At 45.6% G+C, this 26,739-nt stretch overlaps 1 protein-coding gene across 2 annotated transcripts in view; it reads left to right on the plus strand.

The window, feature by feature from the left end:
* Positions 1 to 26,739, plus strand: part of SCML4 (Scm polycomb group protein like 4) — a 101,378-nt gene that overhangs the window by 37,253 nt on the left and 37,386 nt on the right. For both annotated transcript variants that reach the window (XM_048493318.1, XM_048493327.1), the window contains exon 2: positions 16,605 to 16,816. In XM_048493318.1, coding sequence (XP_048349275.1) covers positions 16,616 to 16,816 — 201 coding nt within the window. In that variant the 5' untranslated portion in view covers positions 16,605 to 16,615. The remainder of the gene's footprint in view (positions 1 to 16,604; positions 16,817 to 26,739) is intronic.

Consider the following 26,739-nt stretch of genomic DNA (forward strand, 5'->3'; position numbering starts at 1 on the left):
CTCGTTGGTACCCTACCTTACAGCCTGTCAACTTGAGACTACAACTGAAGTAGGAACCTTTCTAAAGCCCATCAAATCTACCCCTTTCCATAGATTTTATAAGCTAGCTAGAACAGGGGTCTGCAACCCATGGCTCCGGAGCTGCATGCGGCTCTTTCAGCCTTATAGTGTGGCTCCGCGTGGCCTGGAGGTTGAAGGTTAGCGTGGGCGTGTCCCTCCAGCCCTCCAGAGCAGCGCTGGAAGGAAAGGTGCTAAACAGCAAGCCTTTGTATACAGACGTTTAATAATGTTTACGATTTTACACAGTTGCTGCAATTATCTCTCTCTATTCATGTCAATATTGATATTTCTAGGTGGTACAAAATCTAGGAGCAGTGCAGTGCTACCGAGTTTCATTTTCTATGGATGAGAGAACAATGAGTCCTTTTGAGTCCATTGTAATATTTGCTTTGTTTTCAAATGCACAAGCAGAGCCCATGGGATGCAAGCAGACATTAAAAAAACCCACAGGAAAATGCTGATCTTGCTTCAGATTCTCACACAAAACTACTATTCCAGCCAGTTGAACTTGGTGAGAATAAATTCGACATACAAAACTAGCTGGAGGACTTCCTGTCCCCAAACTGCTGCTAGATATTAGATCCCAAAGTCTGGAGAGAGATGCATGCCTACTAAAGAACTTTGCAGTTCTTTTCTTTCCCTGACCCCTCAGTTGCCTTGTGATAAGCCCACTCACAGTATCATTCCAGCTCAAGCCAACTCTTTCTCTTTATGCAATATCGTTAACAAATGTAAACTGTTGTTAAGGCTCGGCTAAATAAATTATTTCCAGATTAAGAAAAGCTAAAACTTTAATTTTAAAAACTTGCCTGCATTATAATATTATATAATATATTGCATATATGGTATAATATAATCTTCTGATATTTATCTTAACTAGAAATACAAAAAGCAGCTGGGAATCACTGCAACTGCAGTTGTGCCTGGGATGGGCATGAAGAGGCCTAGTAAGAGTGGATGAGGGCCGCCGGGCCAAGCCCCATAAGGGCAGGGCATGTTACCGGGGGGGGGGGGGGGGGAAGGGGGAAGGCCGGCTGGAGCTTACATAAGCTGGCCTTTGTGCTCCGACCATCAACTTGCCCACCCACCTCTCCCCTTTTTTCATACTTTGGTGTTGGGTTAATGCATGCTTCTTTGTCGTAGCCATTCAGCGGTTTGGCGCATGGGAATTGATCTGAGGAGGTGGTCGGGGAAAGGAAGGAAGCTAGGGAGCTACCTTCCCCCCCTGCTGTGGTATGAATGCTATGGCAAGAGGCCGACCGCCCAGTAAAAGGCCGGCTGACTGCTGGAGCTCTGCAGCAGTAGCAAGGACATCCGTCATCCAGCAGGGCGGTGGGAAGACCAGCTTGTACTGGAGGCACCCCTGAGGAGGGGTTGCCCAGTGTTACAAAGCAGATCAGAATCCCATGCTTCACCTCACACTTCTTATTGCAATAAAATGATTGGCTGTGGCCAAGTAATTTCCCCAGACATGAGTGTTGTGTGTTTATTGGGTTAAAGGGCTCAGAAGAGGGGTGGTCCCATTCTCAGGTGGCAACTCCATTTGGTACCATACATCTTGAACAAATATCTGTTTTCTGTTATTTTAGGTAAATGGAATCACAATGATACACAATGATGGGAATCTAGCTTTTAGTGTGTATGTTTAAAAAAAACCTATGCATTTCCAAGAAATAAAAATATGATTTATGCAGATTACTATGTGATTTGAAGAGTAACTTATTAACAGACCTCAATTTCAAAGAGATTCCTTGTAGTAATGCACCGCTGACCCAGCAGCACCGTGGTCGAGCGCTGGAACACCTACGCTCCTACGGCCTTCTGGTCGCACCGCACCCCCACTCCTCATCCCCCTATGAGTCACGGGTCATGAACTGTCTGAAGCTGGTCTAGCCACCGGGCTTAGGGACAATGGTCTTTGCTCCCCAGGTGAGGATTATTATTAGGCTCCAGACGCTTTACGGCTCCTCCTCAAGATCGTAGCCACAGGTGGAGATCATGCATCACATGATGATCTCCAGGCCTCCTCCCGCTCTCCCCGAACTCCCCTCCTCGCTCCTCCCTTCTACGTACTCGATATAGAATCACAAAAAAAGGTGCCAGGAACCAGCACGCCTTGGGAGACTTCGCTTAGAACCACGGACCTCCGGCCTCCGCTGCTTTCGGCTATCTCCACTAGATAGTTATCTCCCTCATGCCTCGTTCCTCGCTCTTATACTTCTGACCGACGGGTCGACTTCAAGCTGGTGCCGGAAACCCGGAATCCTCGAACCTCCAACCCTGCTTCACCGTCGCCTTCGAAAGGGCAGCTGGTACCGGAGAATCCGCTTTCGATAGAGAGCATCCCAGGGACCACCATTTATCGCATATCGCCCTGTCCTTCTGGATCGGCTTATCCAGACGAGACTCGGCCCTAGGACACTCTTCATCCGGACGGAACACCAGAGTATGGGGAGCTGGTGTGCAAAAAGCAGAGCTTATGACAAAGCACGTTAATCTAACTAAAAGCTGCTAGCTTAAATGCGTTAAGGGTCTCCATAAAGAGAGGGAGCTGCGCTAAATTGGTTGAGGAGATTGAAGCTCAATGTCCATGGTAACGCAGAAGGGGGGGACATTGAATCTTAAGGATCTGAAAACATCGGGTATGGCGACTCCTTTCGGCTGGACAGAGCCCTCGCAAGCGCCGATGTCACTGCTAATGACGCGGAGATAATGTTATATCGCCATCAGCCTGCAGACTCATATGGCTCCCTTGCTGTAGAGCCGCCCTCTCTTCTTCGATCTTTCACCTCTACTTTCAACCTCGAATTTTCTCTATCACGCTAAATTGGACGCTTCGTCCTCCTTCTGCCCCCCTTAGTTCCTCCGCCTATTTCACCTCCGGGCGGCTCAGAAACCAGCCTTCTCCCCTTTGCTCCGCTTCTTCATTACTTTCCGGAAGCCGGTTTTCACCGCGATTCGGCTACAGTTTCACGCACGGCGCTGGTTTTCAAAATCTTCAGAGCTGCATTACTTCCACGCATCTGGCGAAGAAAGAAACCCTGACGGAAGACGCATGCCGACATATCCTCGCGATTGCGCCTTGCCGCCCTTTTCACAGATACCGAGGGGAGGATGGCATTGTTCGGGCTGCTGCTCGAAAGCAACCACTCTTAAGCTATAACATCCTCACTGGAGCTCGCCAAGAAAGCCATGGACGTAGGGAATCATCTTTAGCCCTCACGCGGAGAGGCATGCTAGAGGCAATCGCGCGAGGAATCACTTTAATGGTTCGACGACTGGAAGACCACCTTCCGATGCTCCTCCTGAGCTCCTGCAACAATTTGGTAGGATCTGGGAAAGCGAAGTTCCGGCCAGTAATGTTTTAGCAGGGCAGCTGCCGCTTCTGGCGGCGCCTACACCGGGCAAAGACAGCTTTACGGCTTCTCGATGCCTTCAGTAACTCCTTAACAATCTGACATCCTGCTCTGAGGCCACCCCTTACGGTCGCCTTCTGAGCGCTTTACAAGGCGCTTGTCAAGGTCCCCACTCCTGGCTGTAGCCCATTAATAGGAGCTTCTCCGGCCATAATGGCAAAAGTCTCCCAAGAGCTCCTATTATGTCGAGTTTGTGAACAGGCTCCAGGAAGCTTCAACAGGCAGGTAGATAGCTAAGAGGGCTCCAAACGAATTCTCATGCCGCTATGAGAACGCTTCCAATGGAGTGCCGCGAGAGGACCACGGCCTCCGGGCAAAGACTCTGAACTGGCCCACATGCTTAAGGCTTGCCAGGACATCGGATCTTCCGCCCACCAAGTTAGCCTCCCTCCTCACGCTGCACTCTCTGGCATCAGCTTCAGGGGACAGCTCCCCAGGATGATTGCTTTAACTGGCCGCGCAGACCCGACACACTTCCGGGAAGGAATGTAGGTAGCCCGGTGGGGGGGGCCTATAACTCCCCATGGAGGAGGGTCCTCCCCAAGAGGAGAAGGTCAGCCAAGACCCGTGCCCACGATGCCAGAGAGGCTTCCATTGGAGAAGTTTAATGTCTGGCCGCCGGAAACTCAACGCTACCGGCTGCCTCCCCAGCCCATAGGACCCTCAAGGAGGAGAATATTAGAACATTCCAGACACCAAGGCCCTGCTGCCCACGCCTAAACCCCGCGGGCAAGGCATCCTCAGCCACGCGACTCCAGCCTCCATCTCCCTCTTCAAGTCTCACTCCATTTTAGGTCCTTTTGTCAGCCCAACCCAGTATGGCTTTTACCCCATCCCTACCGGACTATTGGGCTGGTGCTGCACTGCAAGGCCTCCGCTGAGCAGGGAGTGTTCATCATTCCCGAGTAATTCGGGACTTCCACGCCACTCAGGGACTCCATCCACTCTCCAGATCTGGACGGCAACATCCCACAGGAGCTGCTCCATCGAAATTGAACCAGCTGGGCAAGACATTGCTGATCCCTTCCTGCCCCATGCGCGCGCTTTCGCCCGCCAAGTTTCCAATCTAATAAAGGCACAAGACATAGTCTCCGGCAGCCAACATGGCGCAGCTTTCAGCTCCACCATCGCAAGGTGGAAACACTCCATTGGAAGCCCCCGCCTTCACTGCATCTTGGAGCTTAAGCTATAGAGGGATGCATGCTAGCGGGCCTTGGTAGACACCTCAGCGCTGATGTGACTCTGTCATCAGAACAGCCGAAAGTGGCTCTGACCCAGTGTGGGCTTCAATCCAGGCTTGCCCGCGCGACATCTGGGGGGTGGGGTGGAAAACAAAACCTACAGACGGTGAGCATCCGGGCTCACACGGTCCACAGCCCAGGACTGAGCCAGTTTATTGAGCTCACGGCATCACTCCCATCGCCTTGGATGGATCCATGTTAATCTCTGGGGAAGAGACCTCATGAGCCAGGTCAAAACGACCTTAGTCTGGGATGGATAAATCCATCACGCTAGGATCACTAATCCCGGACACAGGAATTCGGAATTGCCTTCTCGAACTCCCAGGCAAGCAGCAGGGAAATCTACCCCTTCTCTTTCCTTTTCCCTCTATCTTTCAAACCAGCAGAGGCGGAGTGGCCAACTGGCTGACTGGGCCCCTCCCCTTGAGCTGTAATTCACCTGGGGCCCGGCCCTGATACCGCAGCACCGCCAGTGACAGGCCCCCAGTTTAAAAAAGCGAGGCTGCCGCGATCAAGCCCACTCACAAAACCAGTTTGGGCACCTCCAGTGGTCATGGTATATTATAGCACTATCATCACTTCTAAGATGCTATTGGTCAAAACCGCCTCTTTAAGCTGAGTGGTTTCTGGCGTAAGGCATCTCCCCAAGATAATTCCATCACAAAATTTTAGCACCATCCAGCCCTTCTGGCGTTAAGGCCACCAAGGTCATCACGGTAAGTACATTTCCTTACAAGGAAAACTCCTCTGCATACGTGGGAGTCCTCTGCCTTCCGTCCTACCGGAATGCCTTGTTCCCCCTTGACGCACTCCATCCCCCCCCAAAAAAGAGCTCCAAAAGCCCCTTCGCATTCACTGATTAAGTGATGTATTACCCATCAATTCCCTATGGCAGGGTCCGGGCTTCCACCCCTGCCCTCTCCCCTGTCAAATAATTTTAAGAAAGAGGGATAGGGCGGCTCCCCAGCAGAATTGCATTAAAAGCAACCTTTCAACTACACGCAGTCTGCAAAATAGCTCTCACACATTAAACTCTAACCCAAATAAAAAACTCGATCTTTGATCTCCTCGCCAACCCGGCTTAGAACCGAGCCTGGCGTGGGACCTCGCCCCTCCTATAACCTGGGGAAGGGGTGTGTGTTTCTGCCCCTATTCCTACAGGCTCCTGGGCGGGATTCGACTCCGGACCGCCATGATCGGCCTGGGCCCATTGGAATGGAGCTTTCAGGAGGAAACCAACCCCATCCCAGAGATGGAAACACATCTCTCTGAAGGATCCTACCAGCGGCTACCCTCAACGGGAACGCCGACGCTTCGACGCCCAGACGGGTCCAAAGACCCGATGACCTGGGGAAACATCAAAGCAACCGCCAGCCAAGTTTCCAAGAGTTGCCGCTGCGCCAGCAAGGCTACCCCAGACACCACCCAGAACCTTCTGGTGCCGCCTTCTTTGTGAGTCATCATCACCAACCTGGGCGTGGCCACCTATCCTCTGTCCTCGCTTCCCTGTTGCCTCCCCTGCCCGATGGCAATCGGCCACCCTCTGACGAAGCTTCTACCAGGACCACAACATCTGGGAGCAGTTTGCTGCCGCTGCCAACGCCTCATCTTTTCTGCCTGGGCCAGTACTCTAGGAGTCGGAGTTTGCTAAGCTCCTGCCTGCTCGCTCCCCCCCGCTTGTAAAGCTCCTGGAGACTTCCTTACTGAGTCTGGTTTAAGTCCCTTCATGAATGCCTTGGTTCATCGTAGGGTATTCCATGAGTTTCGCTGACTGGGGAAAATCTGGCCCAATCCTGTCCTCGGCCGGGCGCTCTCTCATCACCAAGACTGTCGCTAATCACTTGAGTCCAACACCTGCGCTTCGTGATCTGCCGGCGTACGTAACCAAGTAGCCACTCCAGGCTCCATTCACAATGCCGCTCGGCCAACTGGAACTGTAATGCACATGGATAGGATCATTCCCTCCCAGCATTTGGGAACATCCTTCTGCTCCCTAAGGGCTGGGTTCTGGACCTGCGGGAAAGAACTTTCAACTACATCCCCGCCTCGCCTCTCACCGACCCTTCTGCTGCTCTCAGCCGCCTTCACCATTTAGCCTTTCTACCTCAGGCTCGGGCCCCAGGATTCGGCAATCTCGCCGCCTGGCACCGCCTAATTCTGCTCTTCCACTTGCTCTTCGGATCCTCCTGCACGGGAGCGACACGCCTGTTGTCTCTGCCACAGCCAAATCGCCTCCCTCGCTGGGTTTCTAGTGGGAGTCCCTGGACTCGCCTCTTACAATGCTAAGACTATTGGCCGGGCTGGCCTGTGCCTCATGGCGAAGTCCATCAATTCTACTTCCACCGCCTTCTGGATGCCTCTAGCCTCCTCGAAAGCAACAGGAACTTCGTCAAGCCGCACCCTAGATAATCGTAAGCCGCCATTGATTACTTGTTGTTATTACATCACCAAGGTTGTGAGAATGTACATAATATGTGTTGTTTTAATCTCTGATAACTCCCAATTGATTCATAAGGAAAGTGCGTGAATTGCAAAAAAGGTTGTATCCAGTCTAAAGTATGATGTATTGTTCCCCATTGGTGGTCAGCCCTCTTGGAGCTGGCTGCCGGAGGATGGTTAAGTGCCATCGCATAAAGCTCTTGCATTGGTTTGATTGTATGCCCCATCACAAAGTGGGTCTTGTTTCGCTTCAATAATGTGTATCTAATATTGCCTGGTAACGTGGTGTAAGAAGCTCCTCTGACTTTCCCCTGCCCTCAACCAAGTTCTGTAATGTTGCACAAGCAGCTCGGTCAACTCGACCAAACAGCTGGAGGGAGACAAGCTGCCCCCTAAATCGCCTCAGCATTTCGGCCTCCCTTCTAAAATGTGTAAAAGCGAGGAGATGTAGGTAATGCAACCGCTGGACTCCAGCAGCACCGGTGGTTGAGCTGGAACACCTACGCCCCTACGGCCTTCTGGTCGTGACTCAAGCACTCTCTGCCACTTCTCATCCCTATGAGTCACGGGTCATGAACTGTTCAGCCCATTCAGTCACTTCGGGTGCAGGGACAATGGTCTTGCCTCCCCAGGTGAGGATTAGGCTCAGACGCTTACGCTCCTCTCCTCGCGACGTAGAGCCAGGTGAGAGATCAGTGCATCACATGATGATCTCCTCACCTCCGCCTGAACTCCTCCTCCTGCTCCTCCCTTTCCTACACTCGAGCAGAATCATCACCACAATAAAAGGTGCCAGGAACCAGCACGCGGGAGACTCGCTAGGAACACGGACCTCCGCGCTCCCGCTGCTGGCGATCTCCACCAGATGTTATCTCCGCGTCTCGTCTCGTTCTTGCGCTGACCACGTGGGTCGACTTCAATTCCTCATTGCACAAAATTAATTAAACTAAACATAAAGGTAAGACCAATATTTTGCCATGTCTAGAGCAACAATTCACATCAGTGTCATGTTGTTACAGTAGGTAACAGCAGAAGTAAATGGTTTCTGTTTATTCCTTTTGAAAAAGGGAGTCTGAATTTCAGACTGGTTCAGTCCTAAAACTGATGTAACATTTATCCCGGGTGTCAACGTGAATCTTGTAGTAAGCTGTTGCCTTACTCATGAGCACTACTAACTATAAGAACAGCCATTCAATATCATATGGGCATTTCACCAGGAACAGGGAATACAGGACATATACCTGGTATAGGGTTGCCAACTTGGGGTTGGAAAATTCTTGGAGATTTTGGAGGCAGAGCTTGACAAGGCAGGTTTTGGGCAGGAATGAGAGCTCAGCAGGGTATACAGTCATGGAATCAAGCCTCCAGAGCCATCATTTTCCACAGGGGAACTGACCTCTGTCATCTAAAAATCAGTTGTAATTCCAGGAGAACTCTAGGTCCCACCAGGAGGCTAGCATCCCTAACCTGGAAGTAGTTGGGAGAATACATCCAATTGCATACCAACTAGCAAAATGGCAGCTGTAGATTGAATTTAAATAGTTACTGGTGCAGTGCCACTAAGAAAGGCAACAAATAGCCAAACTAGTGCATGGATAGTACAGAAACAGGACATGAGGAGCAACAGCATCAGAAGATGGTTTAACCACATACTGGCTATTGCTACATATCCTTAAATCTGTAATCTGACAGACTGCAGTTTGACCATAATGTAAATGGAAGAGACTGCAAAATGGTGATTAAATATAAGCTATTTACCATGATGTGACACCCCAGAAATATTTTGGCACTGTCCTCAAAACCCTCCTAAGCATGAGACTGGCTGCAGATTTAGTTAATATTTTATGCTGTGCCTGTGTTTGGAGGGGGGGTGGGGTTACTCCCCCCACACCTTTGCATTTGTCTATGTGATGTTTTTGAGATTGCCAGGATTTTTGGAGGCATAACATTCTGCTGGCATCAGGGGTATGCCCAAAGCTGGAGGGGCTTAGGAAACTGACTAATTCCTGCTGTGCCCATGGCATGTTTATGACACCACCCAACTCAGTACTGGCAAAGGGGTTATACCAGGGTGGCGCATCAATGATAGCTTCAGATACTACATGGGCTATGTATCTTGAAGATGTGCAATGCTTAGTCACTATCCTAAGGGAGCTAGGGGTTAGGATCAGGCTATAGGAGCCTGACAAGAATTTCATATATATAATATTGTTCAGATAGTTGGAATCTGCATTTGACAGTTGTTCCCAGAAGTACTTCTTCAAAGATCAGTGGTTTAATATTTATTAAATATTTACCTCTGAAGTCAATGAGTCTAGAAGGAACTTTGCTTAGGATTGCACTGCTAGTCATCTGCTCAGTCTTTACTTTTTCATATCTGAATTCTGTCCGCAATTCTCTACTTGGCAAATCCTGACACTCAGACAACCTTGTCCTCTACATTTCTCATATATTAACTTTAAAAAAAATTCATCTGCATCTTTCTTGTCAGTAGAGTCTTATATAATAAGTTCATTGCCATAGGCTGCTCATTTTCAACAAAAATGTCTGCCCAAATGAAGAAAAATAAAGCCACTGGAGGAGAAGTTGGTCATTTCCACTCTTTTGGATCTCATCCTCACAAAGATTCTTCTGGCTCATTAACCAAACCTGAGTTACAGGCATCTTCAGCTACTGTTCTTCCAACTGTCACTGGAGTGTCATACTTTAAAGAAACATATCCTGAAGGGCAGCAAAGTGTCACTACTGGTGAATTTGGCTTTAAAAAATGTTCTGTGAAATGACACTAAGGGCCCATTTCCTTCCATTCTTCTTTTTCCCTGAAGTGAGGAAATGAGCAGATATAGTCAGTACTAATTTTAAGGTCCTAATGGATTTGGGGAAATTTCTTCCCAGATAACTATGGCTCCTTTGAGGCACAATCAATGAGTGTAAGAAAAACATACTTTAAAACTCTGAGCTTTGATTCACTAGAAGCTCAACCAAAACAATTAACTTCCCATAAAATGATGACCGTGAAAGGCAAGTACTAACTGAGCATGAACCAGGTGTGTGCAGGCTGAGTGGGAAAGCTGCATGGAGTCAATTCGTGAATTAAGTTTCTCGCTCTTTGTCACTGCCATCAAGTCAACAATTCATAACAAGAACCAGCTCGCTTTGGTTTACAGAGATACATGTCATTCAAATGTTGCTCGTATCTGTCAGTTACCTGCTGTGACTATGTGCTGCTGCTTTTATTTTTTAGTTTTCACAAAATAAAAAAGCATGAATTGAAATAGCTTGTCCCAGTAGGAGACCTTTCTCTCAGTTAATTATTCATAACTGTCTTGTCTACATGAGCCATGCTTCACGATTCTGCCCTTGCAGGAAATCTACGGATGCATTAGTGTGGTGATGCTCTCTGTTGGGTTTCAACAGGTATATACATTGCTAGTTAATCACATAATCATAAGTGTATCTTATTTAGCCTTTGCTAGGTTTACATATCTGTCCATTTTCCTTTGTACAAGTTCCATGTTACTTAAAAAGAAGTAAAAACAACTGAGGTAAAAAATGCAAGGTCCACTGAAAGTAAATTTCATCCAATCTTCACAAAATCATACCCTCACATGCCATACTTGTATTACAAATATTTGTGCTGTATATGAACAGCTGTAGTGGTGGATGGTGTCCTGATGGTATCCCTGGGTACATTTGCTGACCCTGAGACCCATGTCTGAATGCTCAGATATATCATAGATGTGTGCTGAGACTGAAGTATCTCCTAAATATCTTCATCTAGCTTGTGCCAGGAGATAATGAGTCATGTTCTTCTTGTAAATTGGTCTCATGTCAAAACCTGCAGACAAAACCTTCAAACAATGAAAAACCAAGGCTGCCATTCCTTCAAATGCTTGTTTGAATGCATTCATGGAAAATGCATAGTACACACAAGGTGACTGGAAATAGGTATGTTAAAAATGATAACACAGAAGCAGTCATTTGATTTTATATTTTAACTATTGCAGGCAAAATACTAAAAAGTACAAAAATGCTTACCGAACAAGAATGATATCAAAAGATCTGGGACCTGTTAACAGTTACAAAACCAACTGCCTAATAGCAATCTGATGCGAAACTGGAAAATGAAATCATAGAAGCTTTCTTTCCAGTACTGAAGTACTGGAGATATCTTGCAAAGGTGGCAGTTTAATGAGGTCTCTGTTTTGCAGACATTTTATAGTTTTCTCAAGGGCAGAAAGTATGTGCAGCATACTCTTGCATGGATGTTTGTTATGCTTGTATTTGTTCAAGTCTTGTTATGTTTACTTTTTATTAGTTAAAAATAAAGGGCAAAAAAGGTTAAATTGGAAATTAGTAAAATTTATTGCAGGGCTAGTAGATGCAAAATGGGAGCCAAGAGCAGAATACATTCCATTGGTCTGTGTTGTGATATTTCCTATTCAGCAGTTTTTCTATTCAGCAGAGCAAGGAGCTATCTCACAATACTAGAAGTTACCAGGGGGTATACATTGAAAATGCTGGGGGGAAGTATTAGGACTAATAAAAGGAAACATTTCTTCACACAACATGTGATTGGTGTTTGGAATATGCTGCCACAGGAGGTGGTGATGGCCGCTAACCTGGATCGCTTTAAAAGGGGCTTGGACACATTTATGGAGGAGAAGTTGATCTCTGGCTACCAATCTTGTCCGGGAGCGGCGAGCCCCCCCCTCCCGGACTTACCGCCGCCGCTGGCCACGGGATTCTCGATGGTCAGCTTCGCCAAGACGTCGCTCGACGCCTCCCCAGCGGCTGGGATTGGGCGGCCGAGGGCCGCTTGTGGCTGCTGCAGACAAGTCAGGGCGGGAGAGTTCTCCGGGCGGCGCTGTGGGCGCCTGGACGCTCCTGCAGGCTCCGGCCCGCCAGCCGTACCAGCCTGGCGCGCCGCCAGTCCCGCCTCGGAGGGGGGGGGGGGAGGCAGCGCATCGCGGACGGCCGGACGGGCTTCCGCCTCGGGCGCATTTCCAGGGAGCCACGCCTCGCCGCGCTTCGGCGCTGCCTGGACTTGCCGGCCGGCCGCCCCTGCGGAGGGCGCCTCGCTGACTTTCTCGGCTCGGCCCACCGACGGCGCCGGGCGATGCGGCCCTCCCGGGCTCGTCCTGCATGACAGGGCGGGCCCGGAGGTCTGGGAGGAAGGTAGAGCCGGGCAAGGAGAGGGCCCCTTTAAGGAGTGTGGGAGGCGGCTAGGGGATAAAAGGAGAAGAACAGCAGCAGCTGGGAGAGTTGTGGGACAGGAGGCAGAAGGAAGGGTGTGCAGAGAGGGGCTGGAGAGCGGAAGGAGAAGGAGAGGTTGGGAAGGGCCAGCTGAGGGACAGGAGGGGAGTGGGGGAGGCCTGTGGAGAGAACAGGCCCCCCCAGTTCTGTGACAGGGAGACTTGTGGAGCAAACAAGCTCCCTCGGGGAAACAAAGGGGAGTCCTGTGGGAGGAACAGGCTCTCCAAGGGGAACTGTGTGGAGAGGCCAGGCGGGCCCTGAGGGGGTTTAGGCCCCACTGTTTGACCACCCCTCCCTAGAACAGGGGTGAGGCCGGGAACAAGAACCCCGGGTAGGGTTTGGAGGGAAGGCATCAGGGCTCCCCCGCGGTACTCTGGAGGGGGACCCTGACAAATCTTGATCCTCCTTGATCTGAGATTGCAAATCTCAGCAGACCAGGTGCTCGGGAGCAGCAGCAGCAGCAGGCCATTGCTTTCACATCCTGCATGTGAGCTCCCAAAGGCACCTGGTGGGCCACTGCAAGTAGCAGAGTGCTGGATTAGATGGACCGTGGTCTGTTCCAGCAGGCTCTTTCTTATGTTCTTATGTGTCAGGAAACTTTCCAATGCAACTGCAAACAGTCAGAAAAGGAAACTGGTTTCCATGCCACGTGACATCTCACATAAAAATTTGGCATATGGAGATATCTGCCATAGGGAGCAGTTTAACGTGGTTTTCATTTTGCAGCCATTTTGTAGTTTGCTCAAGGACTGGAAATCTATATATACAGGCATTGAGAAATCAACAAGAGATTCTTACTACTAGTGGTAGCTATCAAAGATTTGTGTTTTGACATTGAGTTTTTCTTACAGTGTTGCATGGTGGCCAATTCAGAGGGTTTCTGTAGCTCATGCCTTGGTTCTGACCTCCACCTTTAAGAGTCCATACTTTGAATCACAGTTGAAAGAAGAGTGAAAGATTAATACAAGCTACTGCAGAAAGTTAATATGACTCATTTACAGCTCCACAATCTTGACCTTTTGCAAATGTTATAAAAAATCTATAAAGCCATTAATGCTACAGGTTAATTTACATAGCACTCTCACATTCCTAAGACTCAGTAACATGAAAGGAATTCTCCTTCTTTCAAGTATTATCTTTTGCATATAAAATTTCTTGTTCTGCGCAGGACAGGCCCCTTAACTTTGTTAATCTAATGACAGAGAAACCATTATTCCATAAAACTGAATCAGAAGTTTAATGAGGTCCTATGATATTTTACTGAACAGGTTGCTTCTATATGACTCTAATAGGCTGCCATCATTGCCACCACTAAGGCATGGCAGTAAGTAACTAGAAGCTCTATTTTAAAGGCTACTTCTTCAGATTAAAAAACACAACTGAGCAACTACTTCTGCTTGTGAGCTGTTTTTAAATTAGGCACAGAACTAATAAACTGATCACCTTTCAGCAACACGTTCTGAAAACTGGTGAAATCACTGATACAGACCTTTTGTGTGTAAAGTGCTGTCATGTTATAGCCAACTTATGGTGACCCCAGCACAAGGGTGGAGCGAGGGGGAACTGTGCCTGGGGCACACACGTACCCTGCACCCCTGCCATGATGCGACCCACCCTGCCCCGGAACGCCCCCACCCTACCATGCCCCCACCATGCCCCAGTCATCCCTCTGCAGTGCACGCCCAGGGCATCGCACCCCCTATCGCTTTGGCACTACGCCACTGCCCCAGCAAAAGGCTTTTAAGGCAAGTGATTAAACAGGGGTAGTTTGCCATTGCCTTATTCTGCAGAGTCTTCCTTGGAGATCTTCCTCTCAAGTACTGACCCAGCTTAGCTTCTGAGAACTGATGAGATCAGGCTATGCCACGCCACCTTTCCTTCGGATGCAGAATTTGCTCCTTTGCAAATTTAAGGCTGATCTAATCATCTAATTCAAACTCAGTGCTAATAAGTACATACTTTAAAAATCATTTAAGTCACTGCAATTAAGCAGTGACTCAAATTCATGCCCCATTCTTAGAGAGGGACTAATTATTGGTCAGTATTTTATATTCCTTTGCTGATGGATCTGGACTGCCAGAAAAGCCCTTTCTAATTGATTTATTTTCTTCGCTTATTGTCTGCCTTTCTCACTGAGACTACATGATTAAGATATTGTGATAAGAACAGTACGATATAACAAACAGTGCAATCAAACAGGACAAATAGCACTTAGAGAGGGTGAAGTAGAGAATTTCTGATCTGCATGTGGCACTTTTTTTGCCATTCATGTATGCTGCCGCCACAAAAATGACCTCACAGTCAATTTCCTTCTCCCAAGGCAACTTGGGTGCTGCTCACCAATGGGTACCTTCTATTCCATCTCTCCAATTAGTTGTGTTGACACTACTAGATCACAAAAGCAGGAAGTAAAACTTTGATGGAAGGACTGACTAACATCCATCAGGGGGGCTCCTGGTGAGTTTGACCAAGTTCCCATTGGCATTTGGGAGAGCCACTGAGTGATCTACAGGGCAGGAGTTGGACGGGTATAAATAAATAAATAAAGTAAGTAAGTGACCTTTGTGGAACCGTCTGTGCATCATGCAAGGTTGGAGACTTCTGGTTGACAAAGTGGGGAAATTGATTTGTCCCCAATTACTAAAACCTTTCCAGCCTTCCTCATGTCTCTCTCTCCTCATGTCTCTCTCTTCCCTCTACTTCTCGTCCCTTAACTTGTTCTGCTCCTTCCCTTTTTGTCCTTCCCTCCCCCTCTCTCCTCTCTTTCTCATCAAGTAAATTGAGTTGAGTGGGTGGATGAGCTGCATTGGATGTAGCGGGAATTATGCAGATTATATCCCCATTTGTATCAATTTTGTGTATGTATCATTTTGTGTATATATCATTTTGTGTATATTTAGATAGTTTATTGATTTACTTGAGTCATTTTAACTGTTTTATTTGTATTATATTAACTATGTTTGAAATTTGACTTGCAAATGTTGTATTGATGAGTTGTAAGCTGCCCTGAGCTTGGTGTTTGGCTGGTGTAGTGCAGGGTACACATTAAATAAAAGTAAAGTAAGAAAGGGGTCTGCAAGGTGATGCCCATGGGTGTATGGAGCCCATATATACCTTTTCTGTACCCAATATGTAATTTTAGAACGTGAGCAGGGCCAGGCCGGGCTTTTGCTTAGAAGGCTTATGATTGGCTGCGTAGATTAAAAGGTATCCTGTTAGAGCTTCTTCATGAAATGTTGAAAAGTTTCTATTAGAGTTATATATAACCTGACTTTTTGTGGGTGGTTCCATCTCCTGCAGCAGCCATTTTGTGATTTCGTCCACCTAGTGTTGCAACCATGTTGTAGCTGGCTCTGCCTACTATTGCAGTCATTTTGTGTTTGTGACCACCATCCTGAATCAGAATTCAAAAGGTACCAACAAGCTGAAAAATATTGGGGTCCCCTGATCTAAAACACAACACAACATAATATTACATAATTTATTGCTGGGAGACTTCTTACATGCATTTTTTAAAAAAATATTGAGTATCCTTAGCAAGTGCTTAGATGTCTGGGGAAAAAAGACAAGTATTTAGAGAGTATAACATCTGGACGGATGTAGTTGCAGCATTTTTCTTCTTCTGCTACACAGTAAGAGCCAGCAAATTATGTCCTTTGCCTTACTAAAGGCGTCAGATTTCCAGGCTTGAAGACTGTACAGTATTTTACATGATAGAAATGAAGCCTGTTTTATTCAGGTGCCCTAAGTATCTTATTCCACCTTTCTTAGTGGCATTTCAAAAAGCAGGAAACCACAGACGATGAATGAAAAGGATCTCCCCTTCTCATGCTTACATAAACTGATTGGGGGAGGGGGATGAATATTAATAGCAGCATGATTTTAATTGACTGTCCTATCTATTAAAGCAACGGGGTAGGTCCCTTTTAAAGCTTTTTAATTTGTTTCTTTGATTTCCTAAATATTTAAGCCGCCTGTTGCATGTTTTTCAACAGCAATGCTATCTACATAGTCATGACATTCAACATTAATGAACAAAAACTCTTTGTAGATTGAATATAATTTCCAGACTACGAGGATCTGCAATATCTATACTGTTACAATGTTTATACATTTCCAGTTGATTGTAAGGAAAAGAAAACTGGCTGTGTATTTTTCATTTTTCATTATACTTCTTTTTTTAACATTACAGACACTGTGCTTATGAATCATTTGCCATCACTGCCACCAAGACTGGATACTGTTGACATGCAGTCTCCCAGAATACCAGGAAGAAAAAGAGGAAGACCCCCGCTCCATTCTGCTCCTATGAAAATGACTGTTCATAATCTTTATTCGGCACCAACTGGTCCCTTGCCAGTCGTGAAGATACCTAAGAAGCGAGGAAGAAAACCTGGCTATAAGGTATGCATTCTTTTCCAGTTCTTTTAATATATCCTTTTGTATAATTTCTATAGAGTATTAAGAGCACTATCAAACATAGTAGGGGATTTTGCTCACGTGTCTCTTTCTAGTTGGTATTTGCCTTTGGTGATCATCCTGTAGGCTGCTTGTTCAATGACTATGCATGCAGCGAATTCTGGCCATCATTTATGTATTTATTTAAAACATTTATTAGCTACCTTCCTGTCTTGCAGAACTCAAGGTGTCTTACAATATAATGATTTTAAAAACACATTTAAAAGAAACAGCAAATTTTAAACCACATAAAAGGTCACAATTTATATTTAAAAACTCCACGTAGAACTGCCAATCAATAATAAACCAAACCCCATCAAATTTAGTCTTATCTAAAGCTGTTTTCAACTTCCTCCTGAAGATTGACACTGAGGGGACCAGGTGCATCTCCCTAGGGAGGTAGTTTCATAATTGTGGGGTTGCCATTGAAAAGTCCACTATCATGTGCCCTCCAGATGAGCTTCTTTGATGGGTGGGCCTCCCTTTGCTATTTTAATTCCAAAGCTGAAAAGTAGAGGAGAAAATAGTCCTTAAGAAACCTCAGCTGCAAGACATGTAAAAGGACAAAACAAATATTTTAAACTGAGTTCAGGACCAGATTAGTAGCCATTATAATTGTTGTAGTATCAGGATTTATGGTTCTTTTGTTGGCAGCTGTCTGGCAACCAGTGGGAGTCACTGTTGGTGTGATGATACCACATTTGTTTGTTTGTTTGTTTGCATCTATTCCCTACCCTTTACCATGGTTTAAGGCGGGGTTACAATAAAAATCTGGACATGACATAACAACATCAGGCCAACAGCAAATCAAAGAAAAAAATTCCCACCAAACACCAGTGTGGCAGTAGGAAATGAAATTTGGGGGAGGGAGTTCCCCTGCACCTCCTGGAAATCTGCCACTCCTCGCCATTAAAGATTTGCTGAGTAATACTGAAATGTTATAATTGGAGTTGGGGCACATCTTTCATATTTCAACTGTTGCAGCAACATGAAAATTGTGATGTATTTTACATAATTGTTTCAGTACAATATGACAAAGATGCATTTCCTTTTGGTATATGCAAGGCATTATATTTGCTGGCAACTTGGGAGAAAATATAGGGGGAAAAGATAGACATTGTATTGAACATTCATTATTTATGGAGTCTGGCTGAATGCTATCATTTTGGTCACCAAGTATGTAAGAATAGCATGTTCAGGAGTGAATCTGAGTGATGTTGTTTCTTGATGAATGAAAACAAAAATAGGACATCCTTTAGTAACTGATGGCTTCAGGCTTTGAGGGTGAGGTTGGCAATCTGTAACACTCAACGCATCTGGCTTTCTGTTTTTCATTAGCACTGAGAGATTCGTACATTAAGGCAAAATTTCTACAAGGGAGACTTTCTACTATGTATGGCTCCTACTGTTAAAACACACAGCTCTCAATCAAAATCTACTTGCAGCTAAAATCAGAGAATAAATTCTGTGATGCGTAGATCTCATGATTGAATTAGCTTACAAATGGCATAGGTTCTTGCTACGGGAAGAGTTTTATGTGTATTTTTAAAGCTCCTGAACACTCAAATGGCAGGCAACCAACTTCTTTATAGCAAGTAGATGCTGGATTGTTATGGAACAGATGGACAAAGTTGTATCTGCTTGTAACAAAAAATATAAATTTACAATCTACGTTAAAATCTATTTTGATGAATATTTGAACAAAGACATCTTTATTGCCAGCAGCAGATCATCTGACTTTTCCCCCGTTGACATTAACCTTTCAGGTTTGTCTTTATGTAGATGTAAAATGCTGATTGTTCTGTATTTTTCACCATGGTTTCTCAGACTACCCATGTCCACAAGCCACCCTGGTCATCAGTATCTGGACACTTAGATCACAACCTAGCTGCATCCATAAAATCACGGATTATTCGTGCTATAGCAGTCATTTTCCACTGGAGCTGCTTCTGCATGGGGATTGTTTATCAAGTGAAAACAGCATGCCCATGCTTTTAAAGGATATTCCGCACAATATCATGCTCTTTCTAAGCACATCACTTTGGGCTCACAAGGCTTTCCCTTTAATCTTGAGAAGAAAGCTTCATTGGGACAGGGTGTGCACTCATCTCCATCTATCTCAGCCCTGCTCATTGCTCTTCCACAGCAGGGGTAATTTATCTCACCATCATGCAGAAACAGTCTGGATTGTCTTGTCTATGTGAAAAAATCTCATTATGAGTGATTGATATATTGAGAGACAACAGAGTTATGGTGATGGGAGAAGATATACCATAATCAGAGAAAAGATTGGAGATACAGATGATCTTGGACCTCTTCTGCTCTTTGGCCTATCCCAAGATACACCAGGTTGAGGCCAGGAAGTTTAACTCTTCTCCTACATTGAAGTTGTGCAATTCCAGGTCCATCAACAATAAGAACAAAACTCTGCAGGTCTTCTTTCTAGAGCATAAAGTGGCCCTAGCATGTGTTAATGGACACCTGGGTGAGGGATAGTGAAACACTTGCTCTGAATGAACTGCCAACCCCCTGGTTTTTCTGTCTTCCATCAATCTTGGACACAGCGGGGTTGGGGGAGTGGTGGTGCTTCCACAGAAGACTCTCTCTTTCAGGCCACTTCCTACCTCAGAAATTCCAGGTATTAAATGTGTGGGTCCTTGTGTGGGGCACTGAGGAGATTGGCTATCTGGTCAGTGCATTGTCTGCCCAACACACTAGCTGAAAGTGGAGGCAGCCTGGGCCTTGGAGTTCCCTAGACTGTTGGTCTTGGGGATGTCAATGCCCATGTAGAAGATGATGCCTCCAGTCTAGTCTCAGACCTGATATCCTCCATGGCTCTTCCAAGTCATATCAGGCCCCCGTGCTGCAGACAGCCAGGAGCTAGAGTGTGGCTGGGTGAGCCAGAGTCAAGGCAGGCAGCATTTGAGGCATGGTCAACCAGTCTAGAGTTAGGGCAGGCAGCAAGCAAAGGTGTAGTCAAGACAGTCCAGGGTCAGGGCAGGCAAAGATTTGATCAAGTCAGTACAAAGTCAAGGCACAGACAGGAGATCAGGGAAGCTAAGAGCTAGAGGTCCGAGGGAGACTAAGGCACATAGACCTTGGCAGGAAGTACACGCATTGCACCCGAGCAGAGTACCCGTTGTCAAGACTGTATTCTTGCATGAAGAACTAGAGGAAGACATCTACATGTAGTAACTTCTTGGTTTCATTTAGAAATGCAAAGAAAGACTTGTATTCAAACAACAGAGGAGCTTTTATGCACTCAAACAAACATCTAGAGTTTGGAACATAAAACTGAATTAGATGCTACTTCAGGCAAACTTTAAGAGAAGTAAATATGATCCTTGCTTATACAGCACTCACAAAAATGGCAAATGTACTTACAGTGCAATCCAATGGAGGGGTGGGGGGAGTGCTGCAGCAGCCAGAGGTAGTATGGAGAAGGCATCACCACTCTGCCTTTAAAGGGGCCTCAGGCAGCACAGAAGGGAGGAAAACTTGAAATCTTTCCCACTGTCCAATTGCCCCATTGCCAATGGTGGCTTACACTGAAGTTTCATTTGGTTTAACTCCAAAAGTCTGAGAGCCAGCAATCCTGACTAGAACACCTATGGAAACCAACAAACATCACACTTCAACCTGGAATGCACCACCTACTACACAAGCATCCGAGCAGATGTTGGCATTGTTCTGCAGTGGCCCAGACTGCTGAGTTCTGTCACTGTAGAACTAAGGGGCAGCCATTTGCTTGTGACTTTGCCCCCCTCCTCTGGCAAGGATTTCCTATGTGCAAGTGGAGAGGGCAAACACATCGCTGTGGCTCTCTGCCATCCCATATGAGCATTTGCCCCCCCCCCCCCCAAAAATCTGGTTTGGGTTGCCTTACATTTGTTTATGTTGATGACCTGACTGTATGTCATATGTCTGACTGTATCCATATGTCTGTCATATGTCTGACTGTATCCACATGTCAGCTAAGAAAAAGTGAATCATCTAAACAAACAAGTTGAAATCAAACAACTAGGAAACATTCAACATTACCTAGGCATCCAAGTGCAGAAAGAAGATTGAAGTTTTCTCATCAACCAAAAGAAAAAGATAAAGGGATTGATAACATTCCCGAGAATGGAAGAAGCCAATTCAGCATCAATTCCCATGGAAGAGAACTATGTGAAGCAGCAAGACAACATGCAAGAACTACCTGTTTACAATGTATATTGTTAAGCATTGTGTATGCTTCTTTCCATTAACACACCGACTAAACCATACATTAGTTCAGCAGTTGGCTTACTATATAGAAAGAACACATCATCAATTAACAAAGACTGGAATGCTATTAAGAGACTTGTGATGTACCTGAAGGGCATTGCTCATTAGAAGCTTGTTGCCAGCTAATGAAAGTCCTAAGCTAGTGGCATGTGTAGATGCAGTGGGAAGTAGATACAAAAGGAAGAGAATCCATCAGGCTTCACATATTTTTCTATGGAGGAGGAGCCATAAGCTGGTCAAATAAAAAACAGGAGTTAATATAATTATCCAGCACAGAAGCAGAACACTTATCAGCAGCACAGAGTTGTGAAGAGACACAGATGCTTCGTCAACTACCAAAAGACCTAAAGATAGATGTATCACAGCCCATAAAAATACATTAGGACAATCAGAGCTCTATATCCCTATCTAAGCAAGGAGATATAAATATGTGCACCAAGCACGTTGACATAAAGTATCACTTGGTAAGAAAACTGCACAGAGAGGGAGTTATCAAGTGGATATGTTGTCCAACAGGAGAAACAATTGCAGATGTTTGTACGAAGTCACTCCCTAGAATTCAATTTGAAGATCTAACGAAGAAAATGAATCTGATAGACTGAGCCAAAAGACACCAAAAGAGGGAGTTGGAAGTAAAAAGCTTTGTGCTGTCTTTGTTGACAGTCTTAACATCAGACTCCAGAGGGAGATTTGACAAGAGAGTTAGAAGCTCATTCCGCACAACATATTTATAACCATTTATAAAAAGGGAAAACGAGTGCATTTATAACGATTGCAACTCATTATAAATGTGCTGTTTTGAGAGAGAGCAGTCGAGGGACTGCAAAACCTTTTCTACAGCTCAGACACTGTTCCTTTAATGTGTAGTCTGCTGTTCTCAGGGAAACTTCCTTCCTGCTTTTTCCTCACACCTCCCTTCTTATCTTGCAACCATGAAGGCATGATGCAGGGTCCTGTATCTCTTTCTATGGTAGTTGGATTAGATTATGAAATTGTATTTACACAAACCTATTTAGAAATGGAGTTCCTGCAATAAATGAAATACATTAAAAAGATAAAAAGTCTCTGAGTTCCTGACACATACAGAGATTGGATGGCTTTGTTGTGCAACTAAAGCCTGGTGCACTCTGCTAAATTACCAATTCAGAATCTAAGAGTCTGAGGGGTCCAGATTCTGAACAAATATACCAATAGTTAACATGTCACCCATTCTGCATTCCCCAAAGACTTTTATACTCAGCAAGAGACAACTTACTGGTGGTCCCTATCCTGAAAGGTGTCCAGCTGTCCTTGACCAGAACCAGAGTCTTTTCAGCTCTGGCCCCAGCCTGGTGGAACGCTGCAGTACAGTTTCTCAGGGTCTATAAAACAGAGGTGTTTGGCTAGGTTTGTGGCTAAGTTCAGCAACAGGATCCATTCTAGCTGGTTCCCCTTTTTCTTTCCCTTTCTCTTTCCTTCCTGCCTTTTCCCCTTCTGTCCCATGTATGAATATGGGCTTGAAGTGGGGGGGGGGGGGTGTTAAGATTTGAATTTTACTTATTTATCCCTTATCGGAATTTATGGTGCTGAGATTTAGATAAAATGTTTTATTGATTTATTGTTATCAACTGATGTATACACCAGCCTGAGCCTGTATTGGGAAGAGTGCCTATAAAACTGAATGAATGAATGAATGAATGAATGAATGAATGAATGAATGAATGAATGAATGAATGAATGAATGAATGAATGTTTTCACTTTACTGGAGCAAATCCCATTGAGATTATGTGCTGTCTTTTGTGTTGTCATTCTCTTCAGGTTGTAAAGATTTAAAAAGTTAAATCAGGTGAGCATTAAAGCTGCATCAGTTACAAATGGTGGGATAAGCATTGTTGCAATTGCTAGGGTTGTTAGTTACCATGTAGTGCTAATTAGAGGTTGGCTCCAGTGACCAGCTTGTGTAAGGATCATAGATCTTCCATGCTTCCGCCCCTCCCCAGCAGTCCTCTGGCCCTGGGGAATTTGATTCCTTGGATCATAGGACTCGTATGGAGTTATAGCAGTGTGGGTCAGCAGGCTGCAGTGAGGATGACAATATCCTCTCTCTTCCATCAGTGCAGCTGTGTTGACAGAAGAGGTGGGAAGGAGGGCAATGTTACTCCTTTCTTTCTCCTTACTGCAGCTCAGCCACTCTCCTGTAGGTATTACTTCAAGTGCTGTATACCCAAGAATCAACTCTCTTACTTTAGGAAGAGACCACTGAGAGGGAAAGGAAAGTGGAGAGGGTTTGCAATTTTTGCTGCCTTCCACTAACAGATCAAACCTGAAGTACAGTACAATTCTACCACCATGCCCAACACCATACTTTTTAATATTTATAACATGTGGGTTATTTTCTTATAAGGGATGTGTCCTTTTTATAAAACATTTTAGAGCACTACTTTAAACATTCTGTCCTCACATATGGGGTAGACATGTTGGACTTTATTGGTGTCAGCAGAATTTTCTCCCAGGTTGAGTTTTATCTGGTTTAAGTGAGATTCCTTATGAATACAGGGAATTCTTATCCAAATAAAAACATTTGCAGTAAAATTGCAGTAAAAACATTTGCATCATCTTTCATCATTTTATAAATGGCTTTATTTAGGGTCAAGTCAAAATATCTTATTTACTTAACGTTCCATGGATCTGCCCAGCTATGAAACCTGTTCAAGGCATACATTCCAGTGTCTATCGGTGAAAATAGAGGCCCTGCTTTGCATATGGGGGTGGAACTAGAAGCAGAACCCAGGAATCAGTCATACCAGTATGCTCCAGTGGATCATAATGGGGCAATATAATCTAGACCAGGGGTAGGGAACCTGCAGCTCGAGAGCTGCATGCGGCTCTTCTGCCCTTGCACTGCGGCTCCACGAGCCAAGCCTCTGGCCCCATCCTTGCCCGTCCTGCAGGCAGCAGAGCGGGCGCACCAACTGCTTGCAGCCAGCTGGGCCATGCCGCGGGCTTCCCCTCTCGCCTGCCCCGTTGGAGCGGGGCGGGCGCTTTCCTGGTGGCCAGCAAGGCTGAGCCACTGGCCCCATCCTTGCCCACCCTGCAGGCAGCAGGGCGGACGCATCCATGCACTTCTCAGAATGAGCGGAGTAAAAGGTAAAAAACCCCAATATATACAGTGTTATCTTTATTTTAAATGTCAAAAATTATTTGCGGCTCCAAGTGTTTTCTTTTCCCATGGAAAACAGGTCCAAATGGCTCTTTGAGTGTTAAAGGTTCCCTACCCCTGATCTAGACATAAGGAAGAATTTCATAGGTTTGACTTTGGTGACTGACTTTTAAAGGTTCTTTTAGGTTGTGGGTTGCACAGGTCCAGACTAGATGCTAAATGTGATATGACTCAGGACACTGGAGAACTATGCAATTGACCCTCGGGCTGCACAGTGCTGCAAAGAGGCAGGAAGGCAAACAGGCCTCTCAAGTGGTCATTTTTGTATGCAAAATTGGTACAGGAAGACAACCAGAAGCCTCTGCTTTCCCCTTGCAGTGCTCATGCAGGAAGAATATAAAATTCTTGAGTATAAGCAAATCTTAAAAGTACTTAAAGATACAGGTTCATGTATTCCTAATGCCATCTGTATTAAATTCCATATACACTGGAAACTAAAACTACCTCTAGATGACAGAAACAGTTAAATGAAATATATATAATCATACAAGCACTTTAGTGCCTTTATTTGATTTTCGAGGACATTGGTTCCAATTACAGTTGATGAGTCCTGAGGTACAAAAATGTGTCTGACACAAAATCTGTCAGTGAATGCATAAGACAAGTTCTGAAGTGGCTGACATGCAATACATTTCTACCAAATCTACCCAGAGTGATGACAGTACAGACTACTACATGTCAGTTAACAGAGGGGAAAAGCAAAATATGATTAGAGTAGCTCTTAAGATACCCTTGTTGGTGTTTTAGAAATATTGAGGATGGAAAGTATGCTGCAAGTTTAGTTATTTATATCTGATGGCCTCCAGACAAAGGGATAATTTCACTTATTGATTTATTGTGCTCTGTGAAGTCTATGTCGGATCCAAATTAGGACTTGTAACATGCAATTTTCTCCTCTGTTGCTTTTTATTCTCTCTTTGAAATGTCTCTTTACCACCAGACAGGTTTTCCCCAGCTTTGTATACTTATACATTTATTACAGGGAAGACTTTTTATCATAGTACAGTGAAAACAAAAATGTGGAGACTTATAAAAATATTCTAGAACTCAGGAAATGCTGACAGTCTTGTATCAAGAGCTTTTTGATGGGTCTACAATAGAATTCATATAGACCTTTGGATTTTTATCAGCTCTATCCAAACTTGGCTGATGAAATGCCACTCCGCCATTCCCATGGAAGCTTCCTGGCTGCATGGGGAGGGGCAGGATGTAGGTATAGATTTTTGTGGGGGGGTTGGGGGCAGGGCCACGCCCCCAACTACTCCTGGGGCGTGGCCATGCCTCCCAAAACCCCACCCTGGCCCCAGTGCTTATAAAAGCAGCTCTCCAAGGCCAGGGATGGCAGACTCCCCTGCCCTGCCCTGCCCTGCCCCACCCACCCCTCCCCCCACCAGCTGGGCTCCCAGTCAGCAGCCGGCAGTCCCTTCTGACCTCCCTTCCGAGTAGATGAGTAACTAGGAAAAATGGAGCCCGGTGCAAAATCTGAGTTTCGTGGGGCCCCCCCATGGGCAGCCACTGTGATGATGGAATCCACCCCCAAATAGCATCACTTTCAATTGTGTTTAAACTAGGGAGCCCAGATTCTCCTTTTAAATCCACCGTAAAGGGAGAATCTGAGGTCCCCAATTTAAACATTGAAAGTGATGCTGTTTTGGGGTGGATTATCCCCCACCCTGAAATAGCATCACTGTCAATGTTTAAACTGGGGACCTCAGATTCTCCCTTTAAATCCATGCCGAAGTTGGTAGATTTAAAAGGAGAATCTGGGCACATTTGGGGGGTGCCTGCTGGGCCCCCTCCCTCCCCTCACTTTCATGCCACCCCTCACTCTCCCCTCCCTAACTTCTCTTCCCTTGCATGACTTCCTCTCCGTCCCTTCCCTCTCCCTCCCTCCAGCAGGTGCTTCTGCATAAAGGCCTGACTTAGGCATGAGATTGCAAGTAATACCACTTTCATGCTTGAATCAGACAGGGGTTGTTTTGTGGGGGGGATTAAAGACAGTTTGAATGAAGGATTGCTTCTTGTGGTGTCAACATATACAGTGGAACCTTGGTTTTCATTGGTGATCTGTCCGAAAAGAATCGATGAAAACCGAAACCGGTGAAAACCGAGGCAAACTTTTCCATAGGAATCAACGTAAATCCAATTAATCCATTCTAGGCACTCCAAAAAACATACCAAAACACATTTTTGGTGAATAAACATAGTGTTTAATACTGAAAACAGTAACAAACAATAACACTAGGACCAGCTTCAGAGCCAGTGGACCAATGTCGCACCAGAAAGCTGTCCAAAGAGGTCTGTTTCTGATGCCTCTTTAAGATTTGTCTGAAATGGGGCAAGGCATTGCCATTAAACAAGTTGCAGACACGGCCTGGTGATTTTGTCCGGGTGATTTTT

Source organism: Sphaerodactylus townsendi, linkage group LG01 (assembly GCF_021028975.2).
Source record: "Sphaerodactylus townsendi isolate TG3544 linkage group LG01, MPM_Stown_v2.3, whole genome shotgun sequence".
Classification (NCBI taxonomy): Eukaryota; Metazoa; Chordata; class Lepidosauria; order Squamata; family Sphaerodactylidae; genus Sphaerodactylus; species Sphaerodactylus townsendi.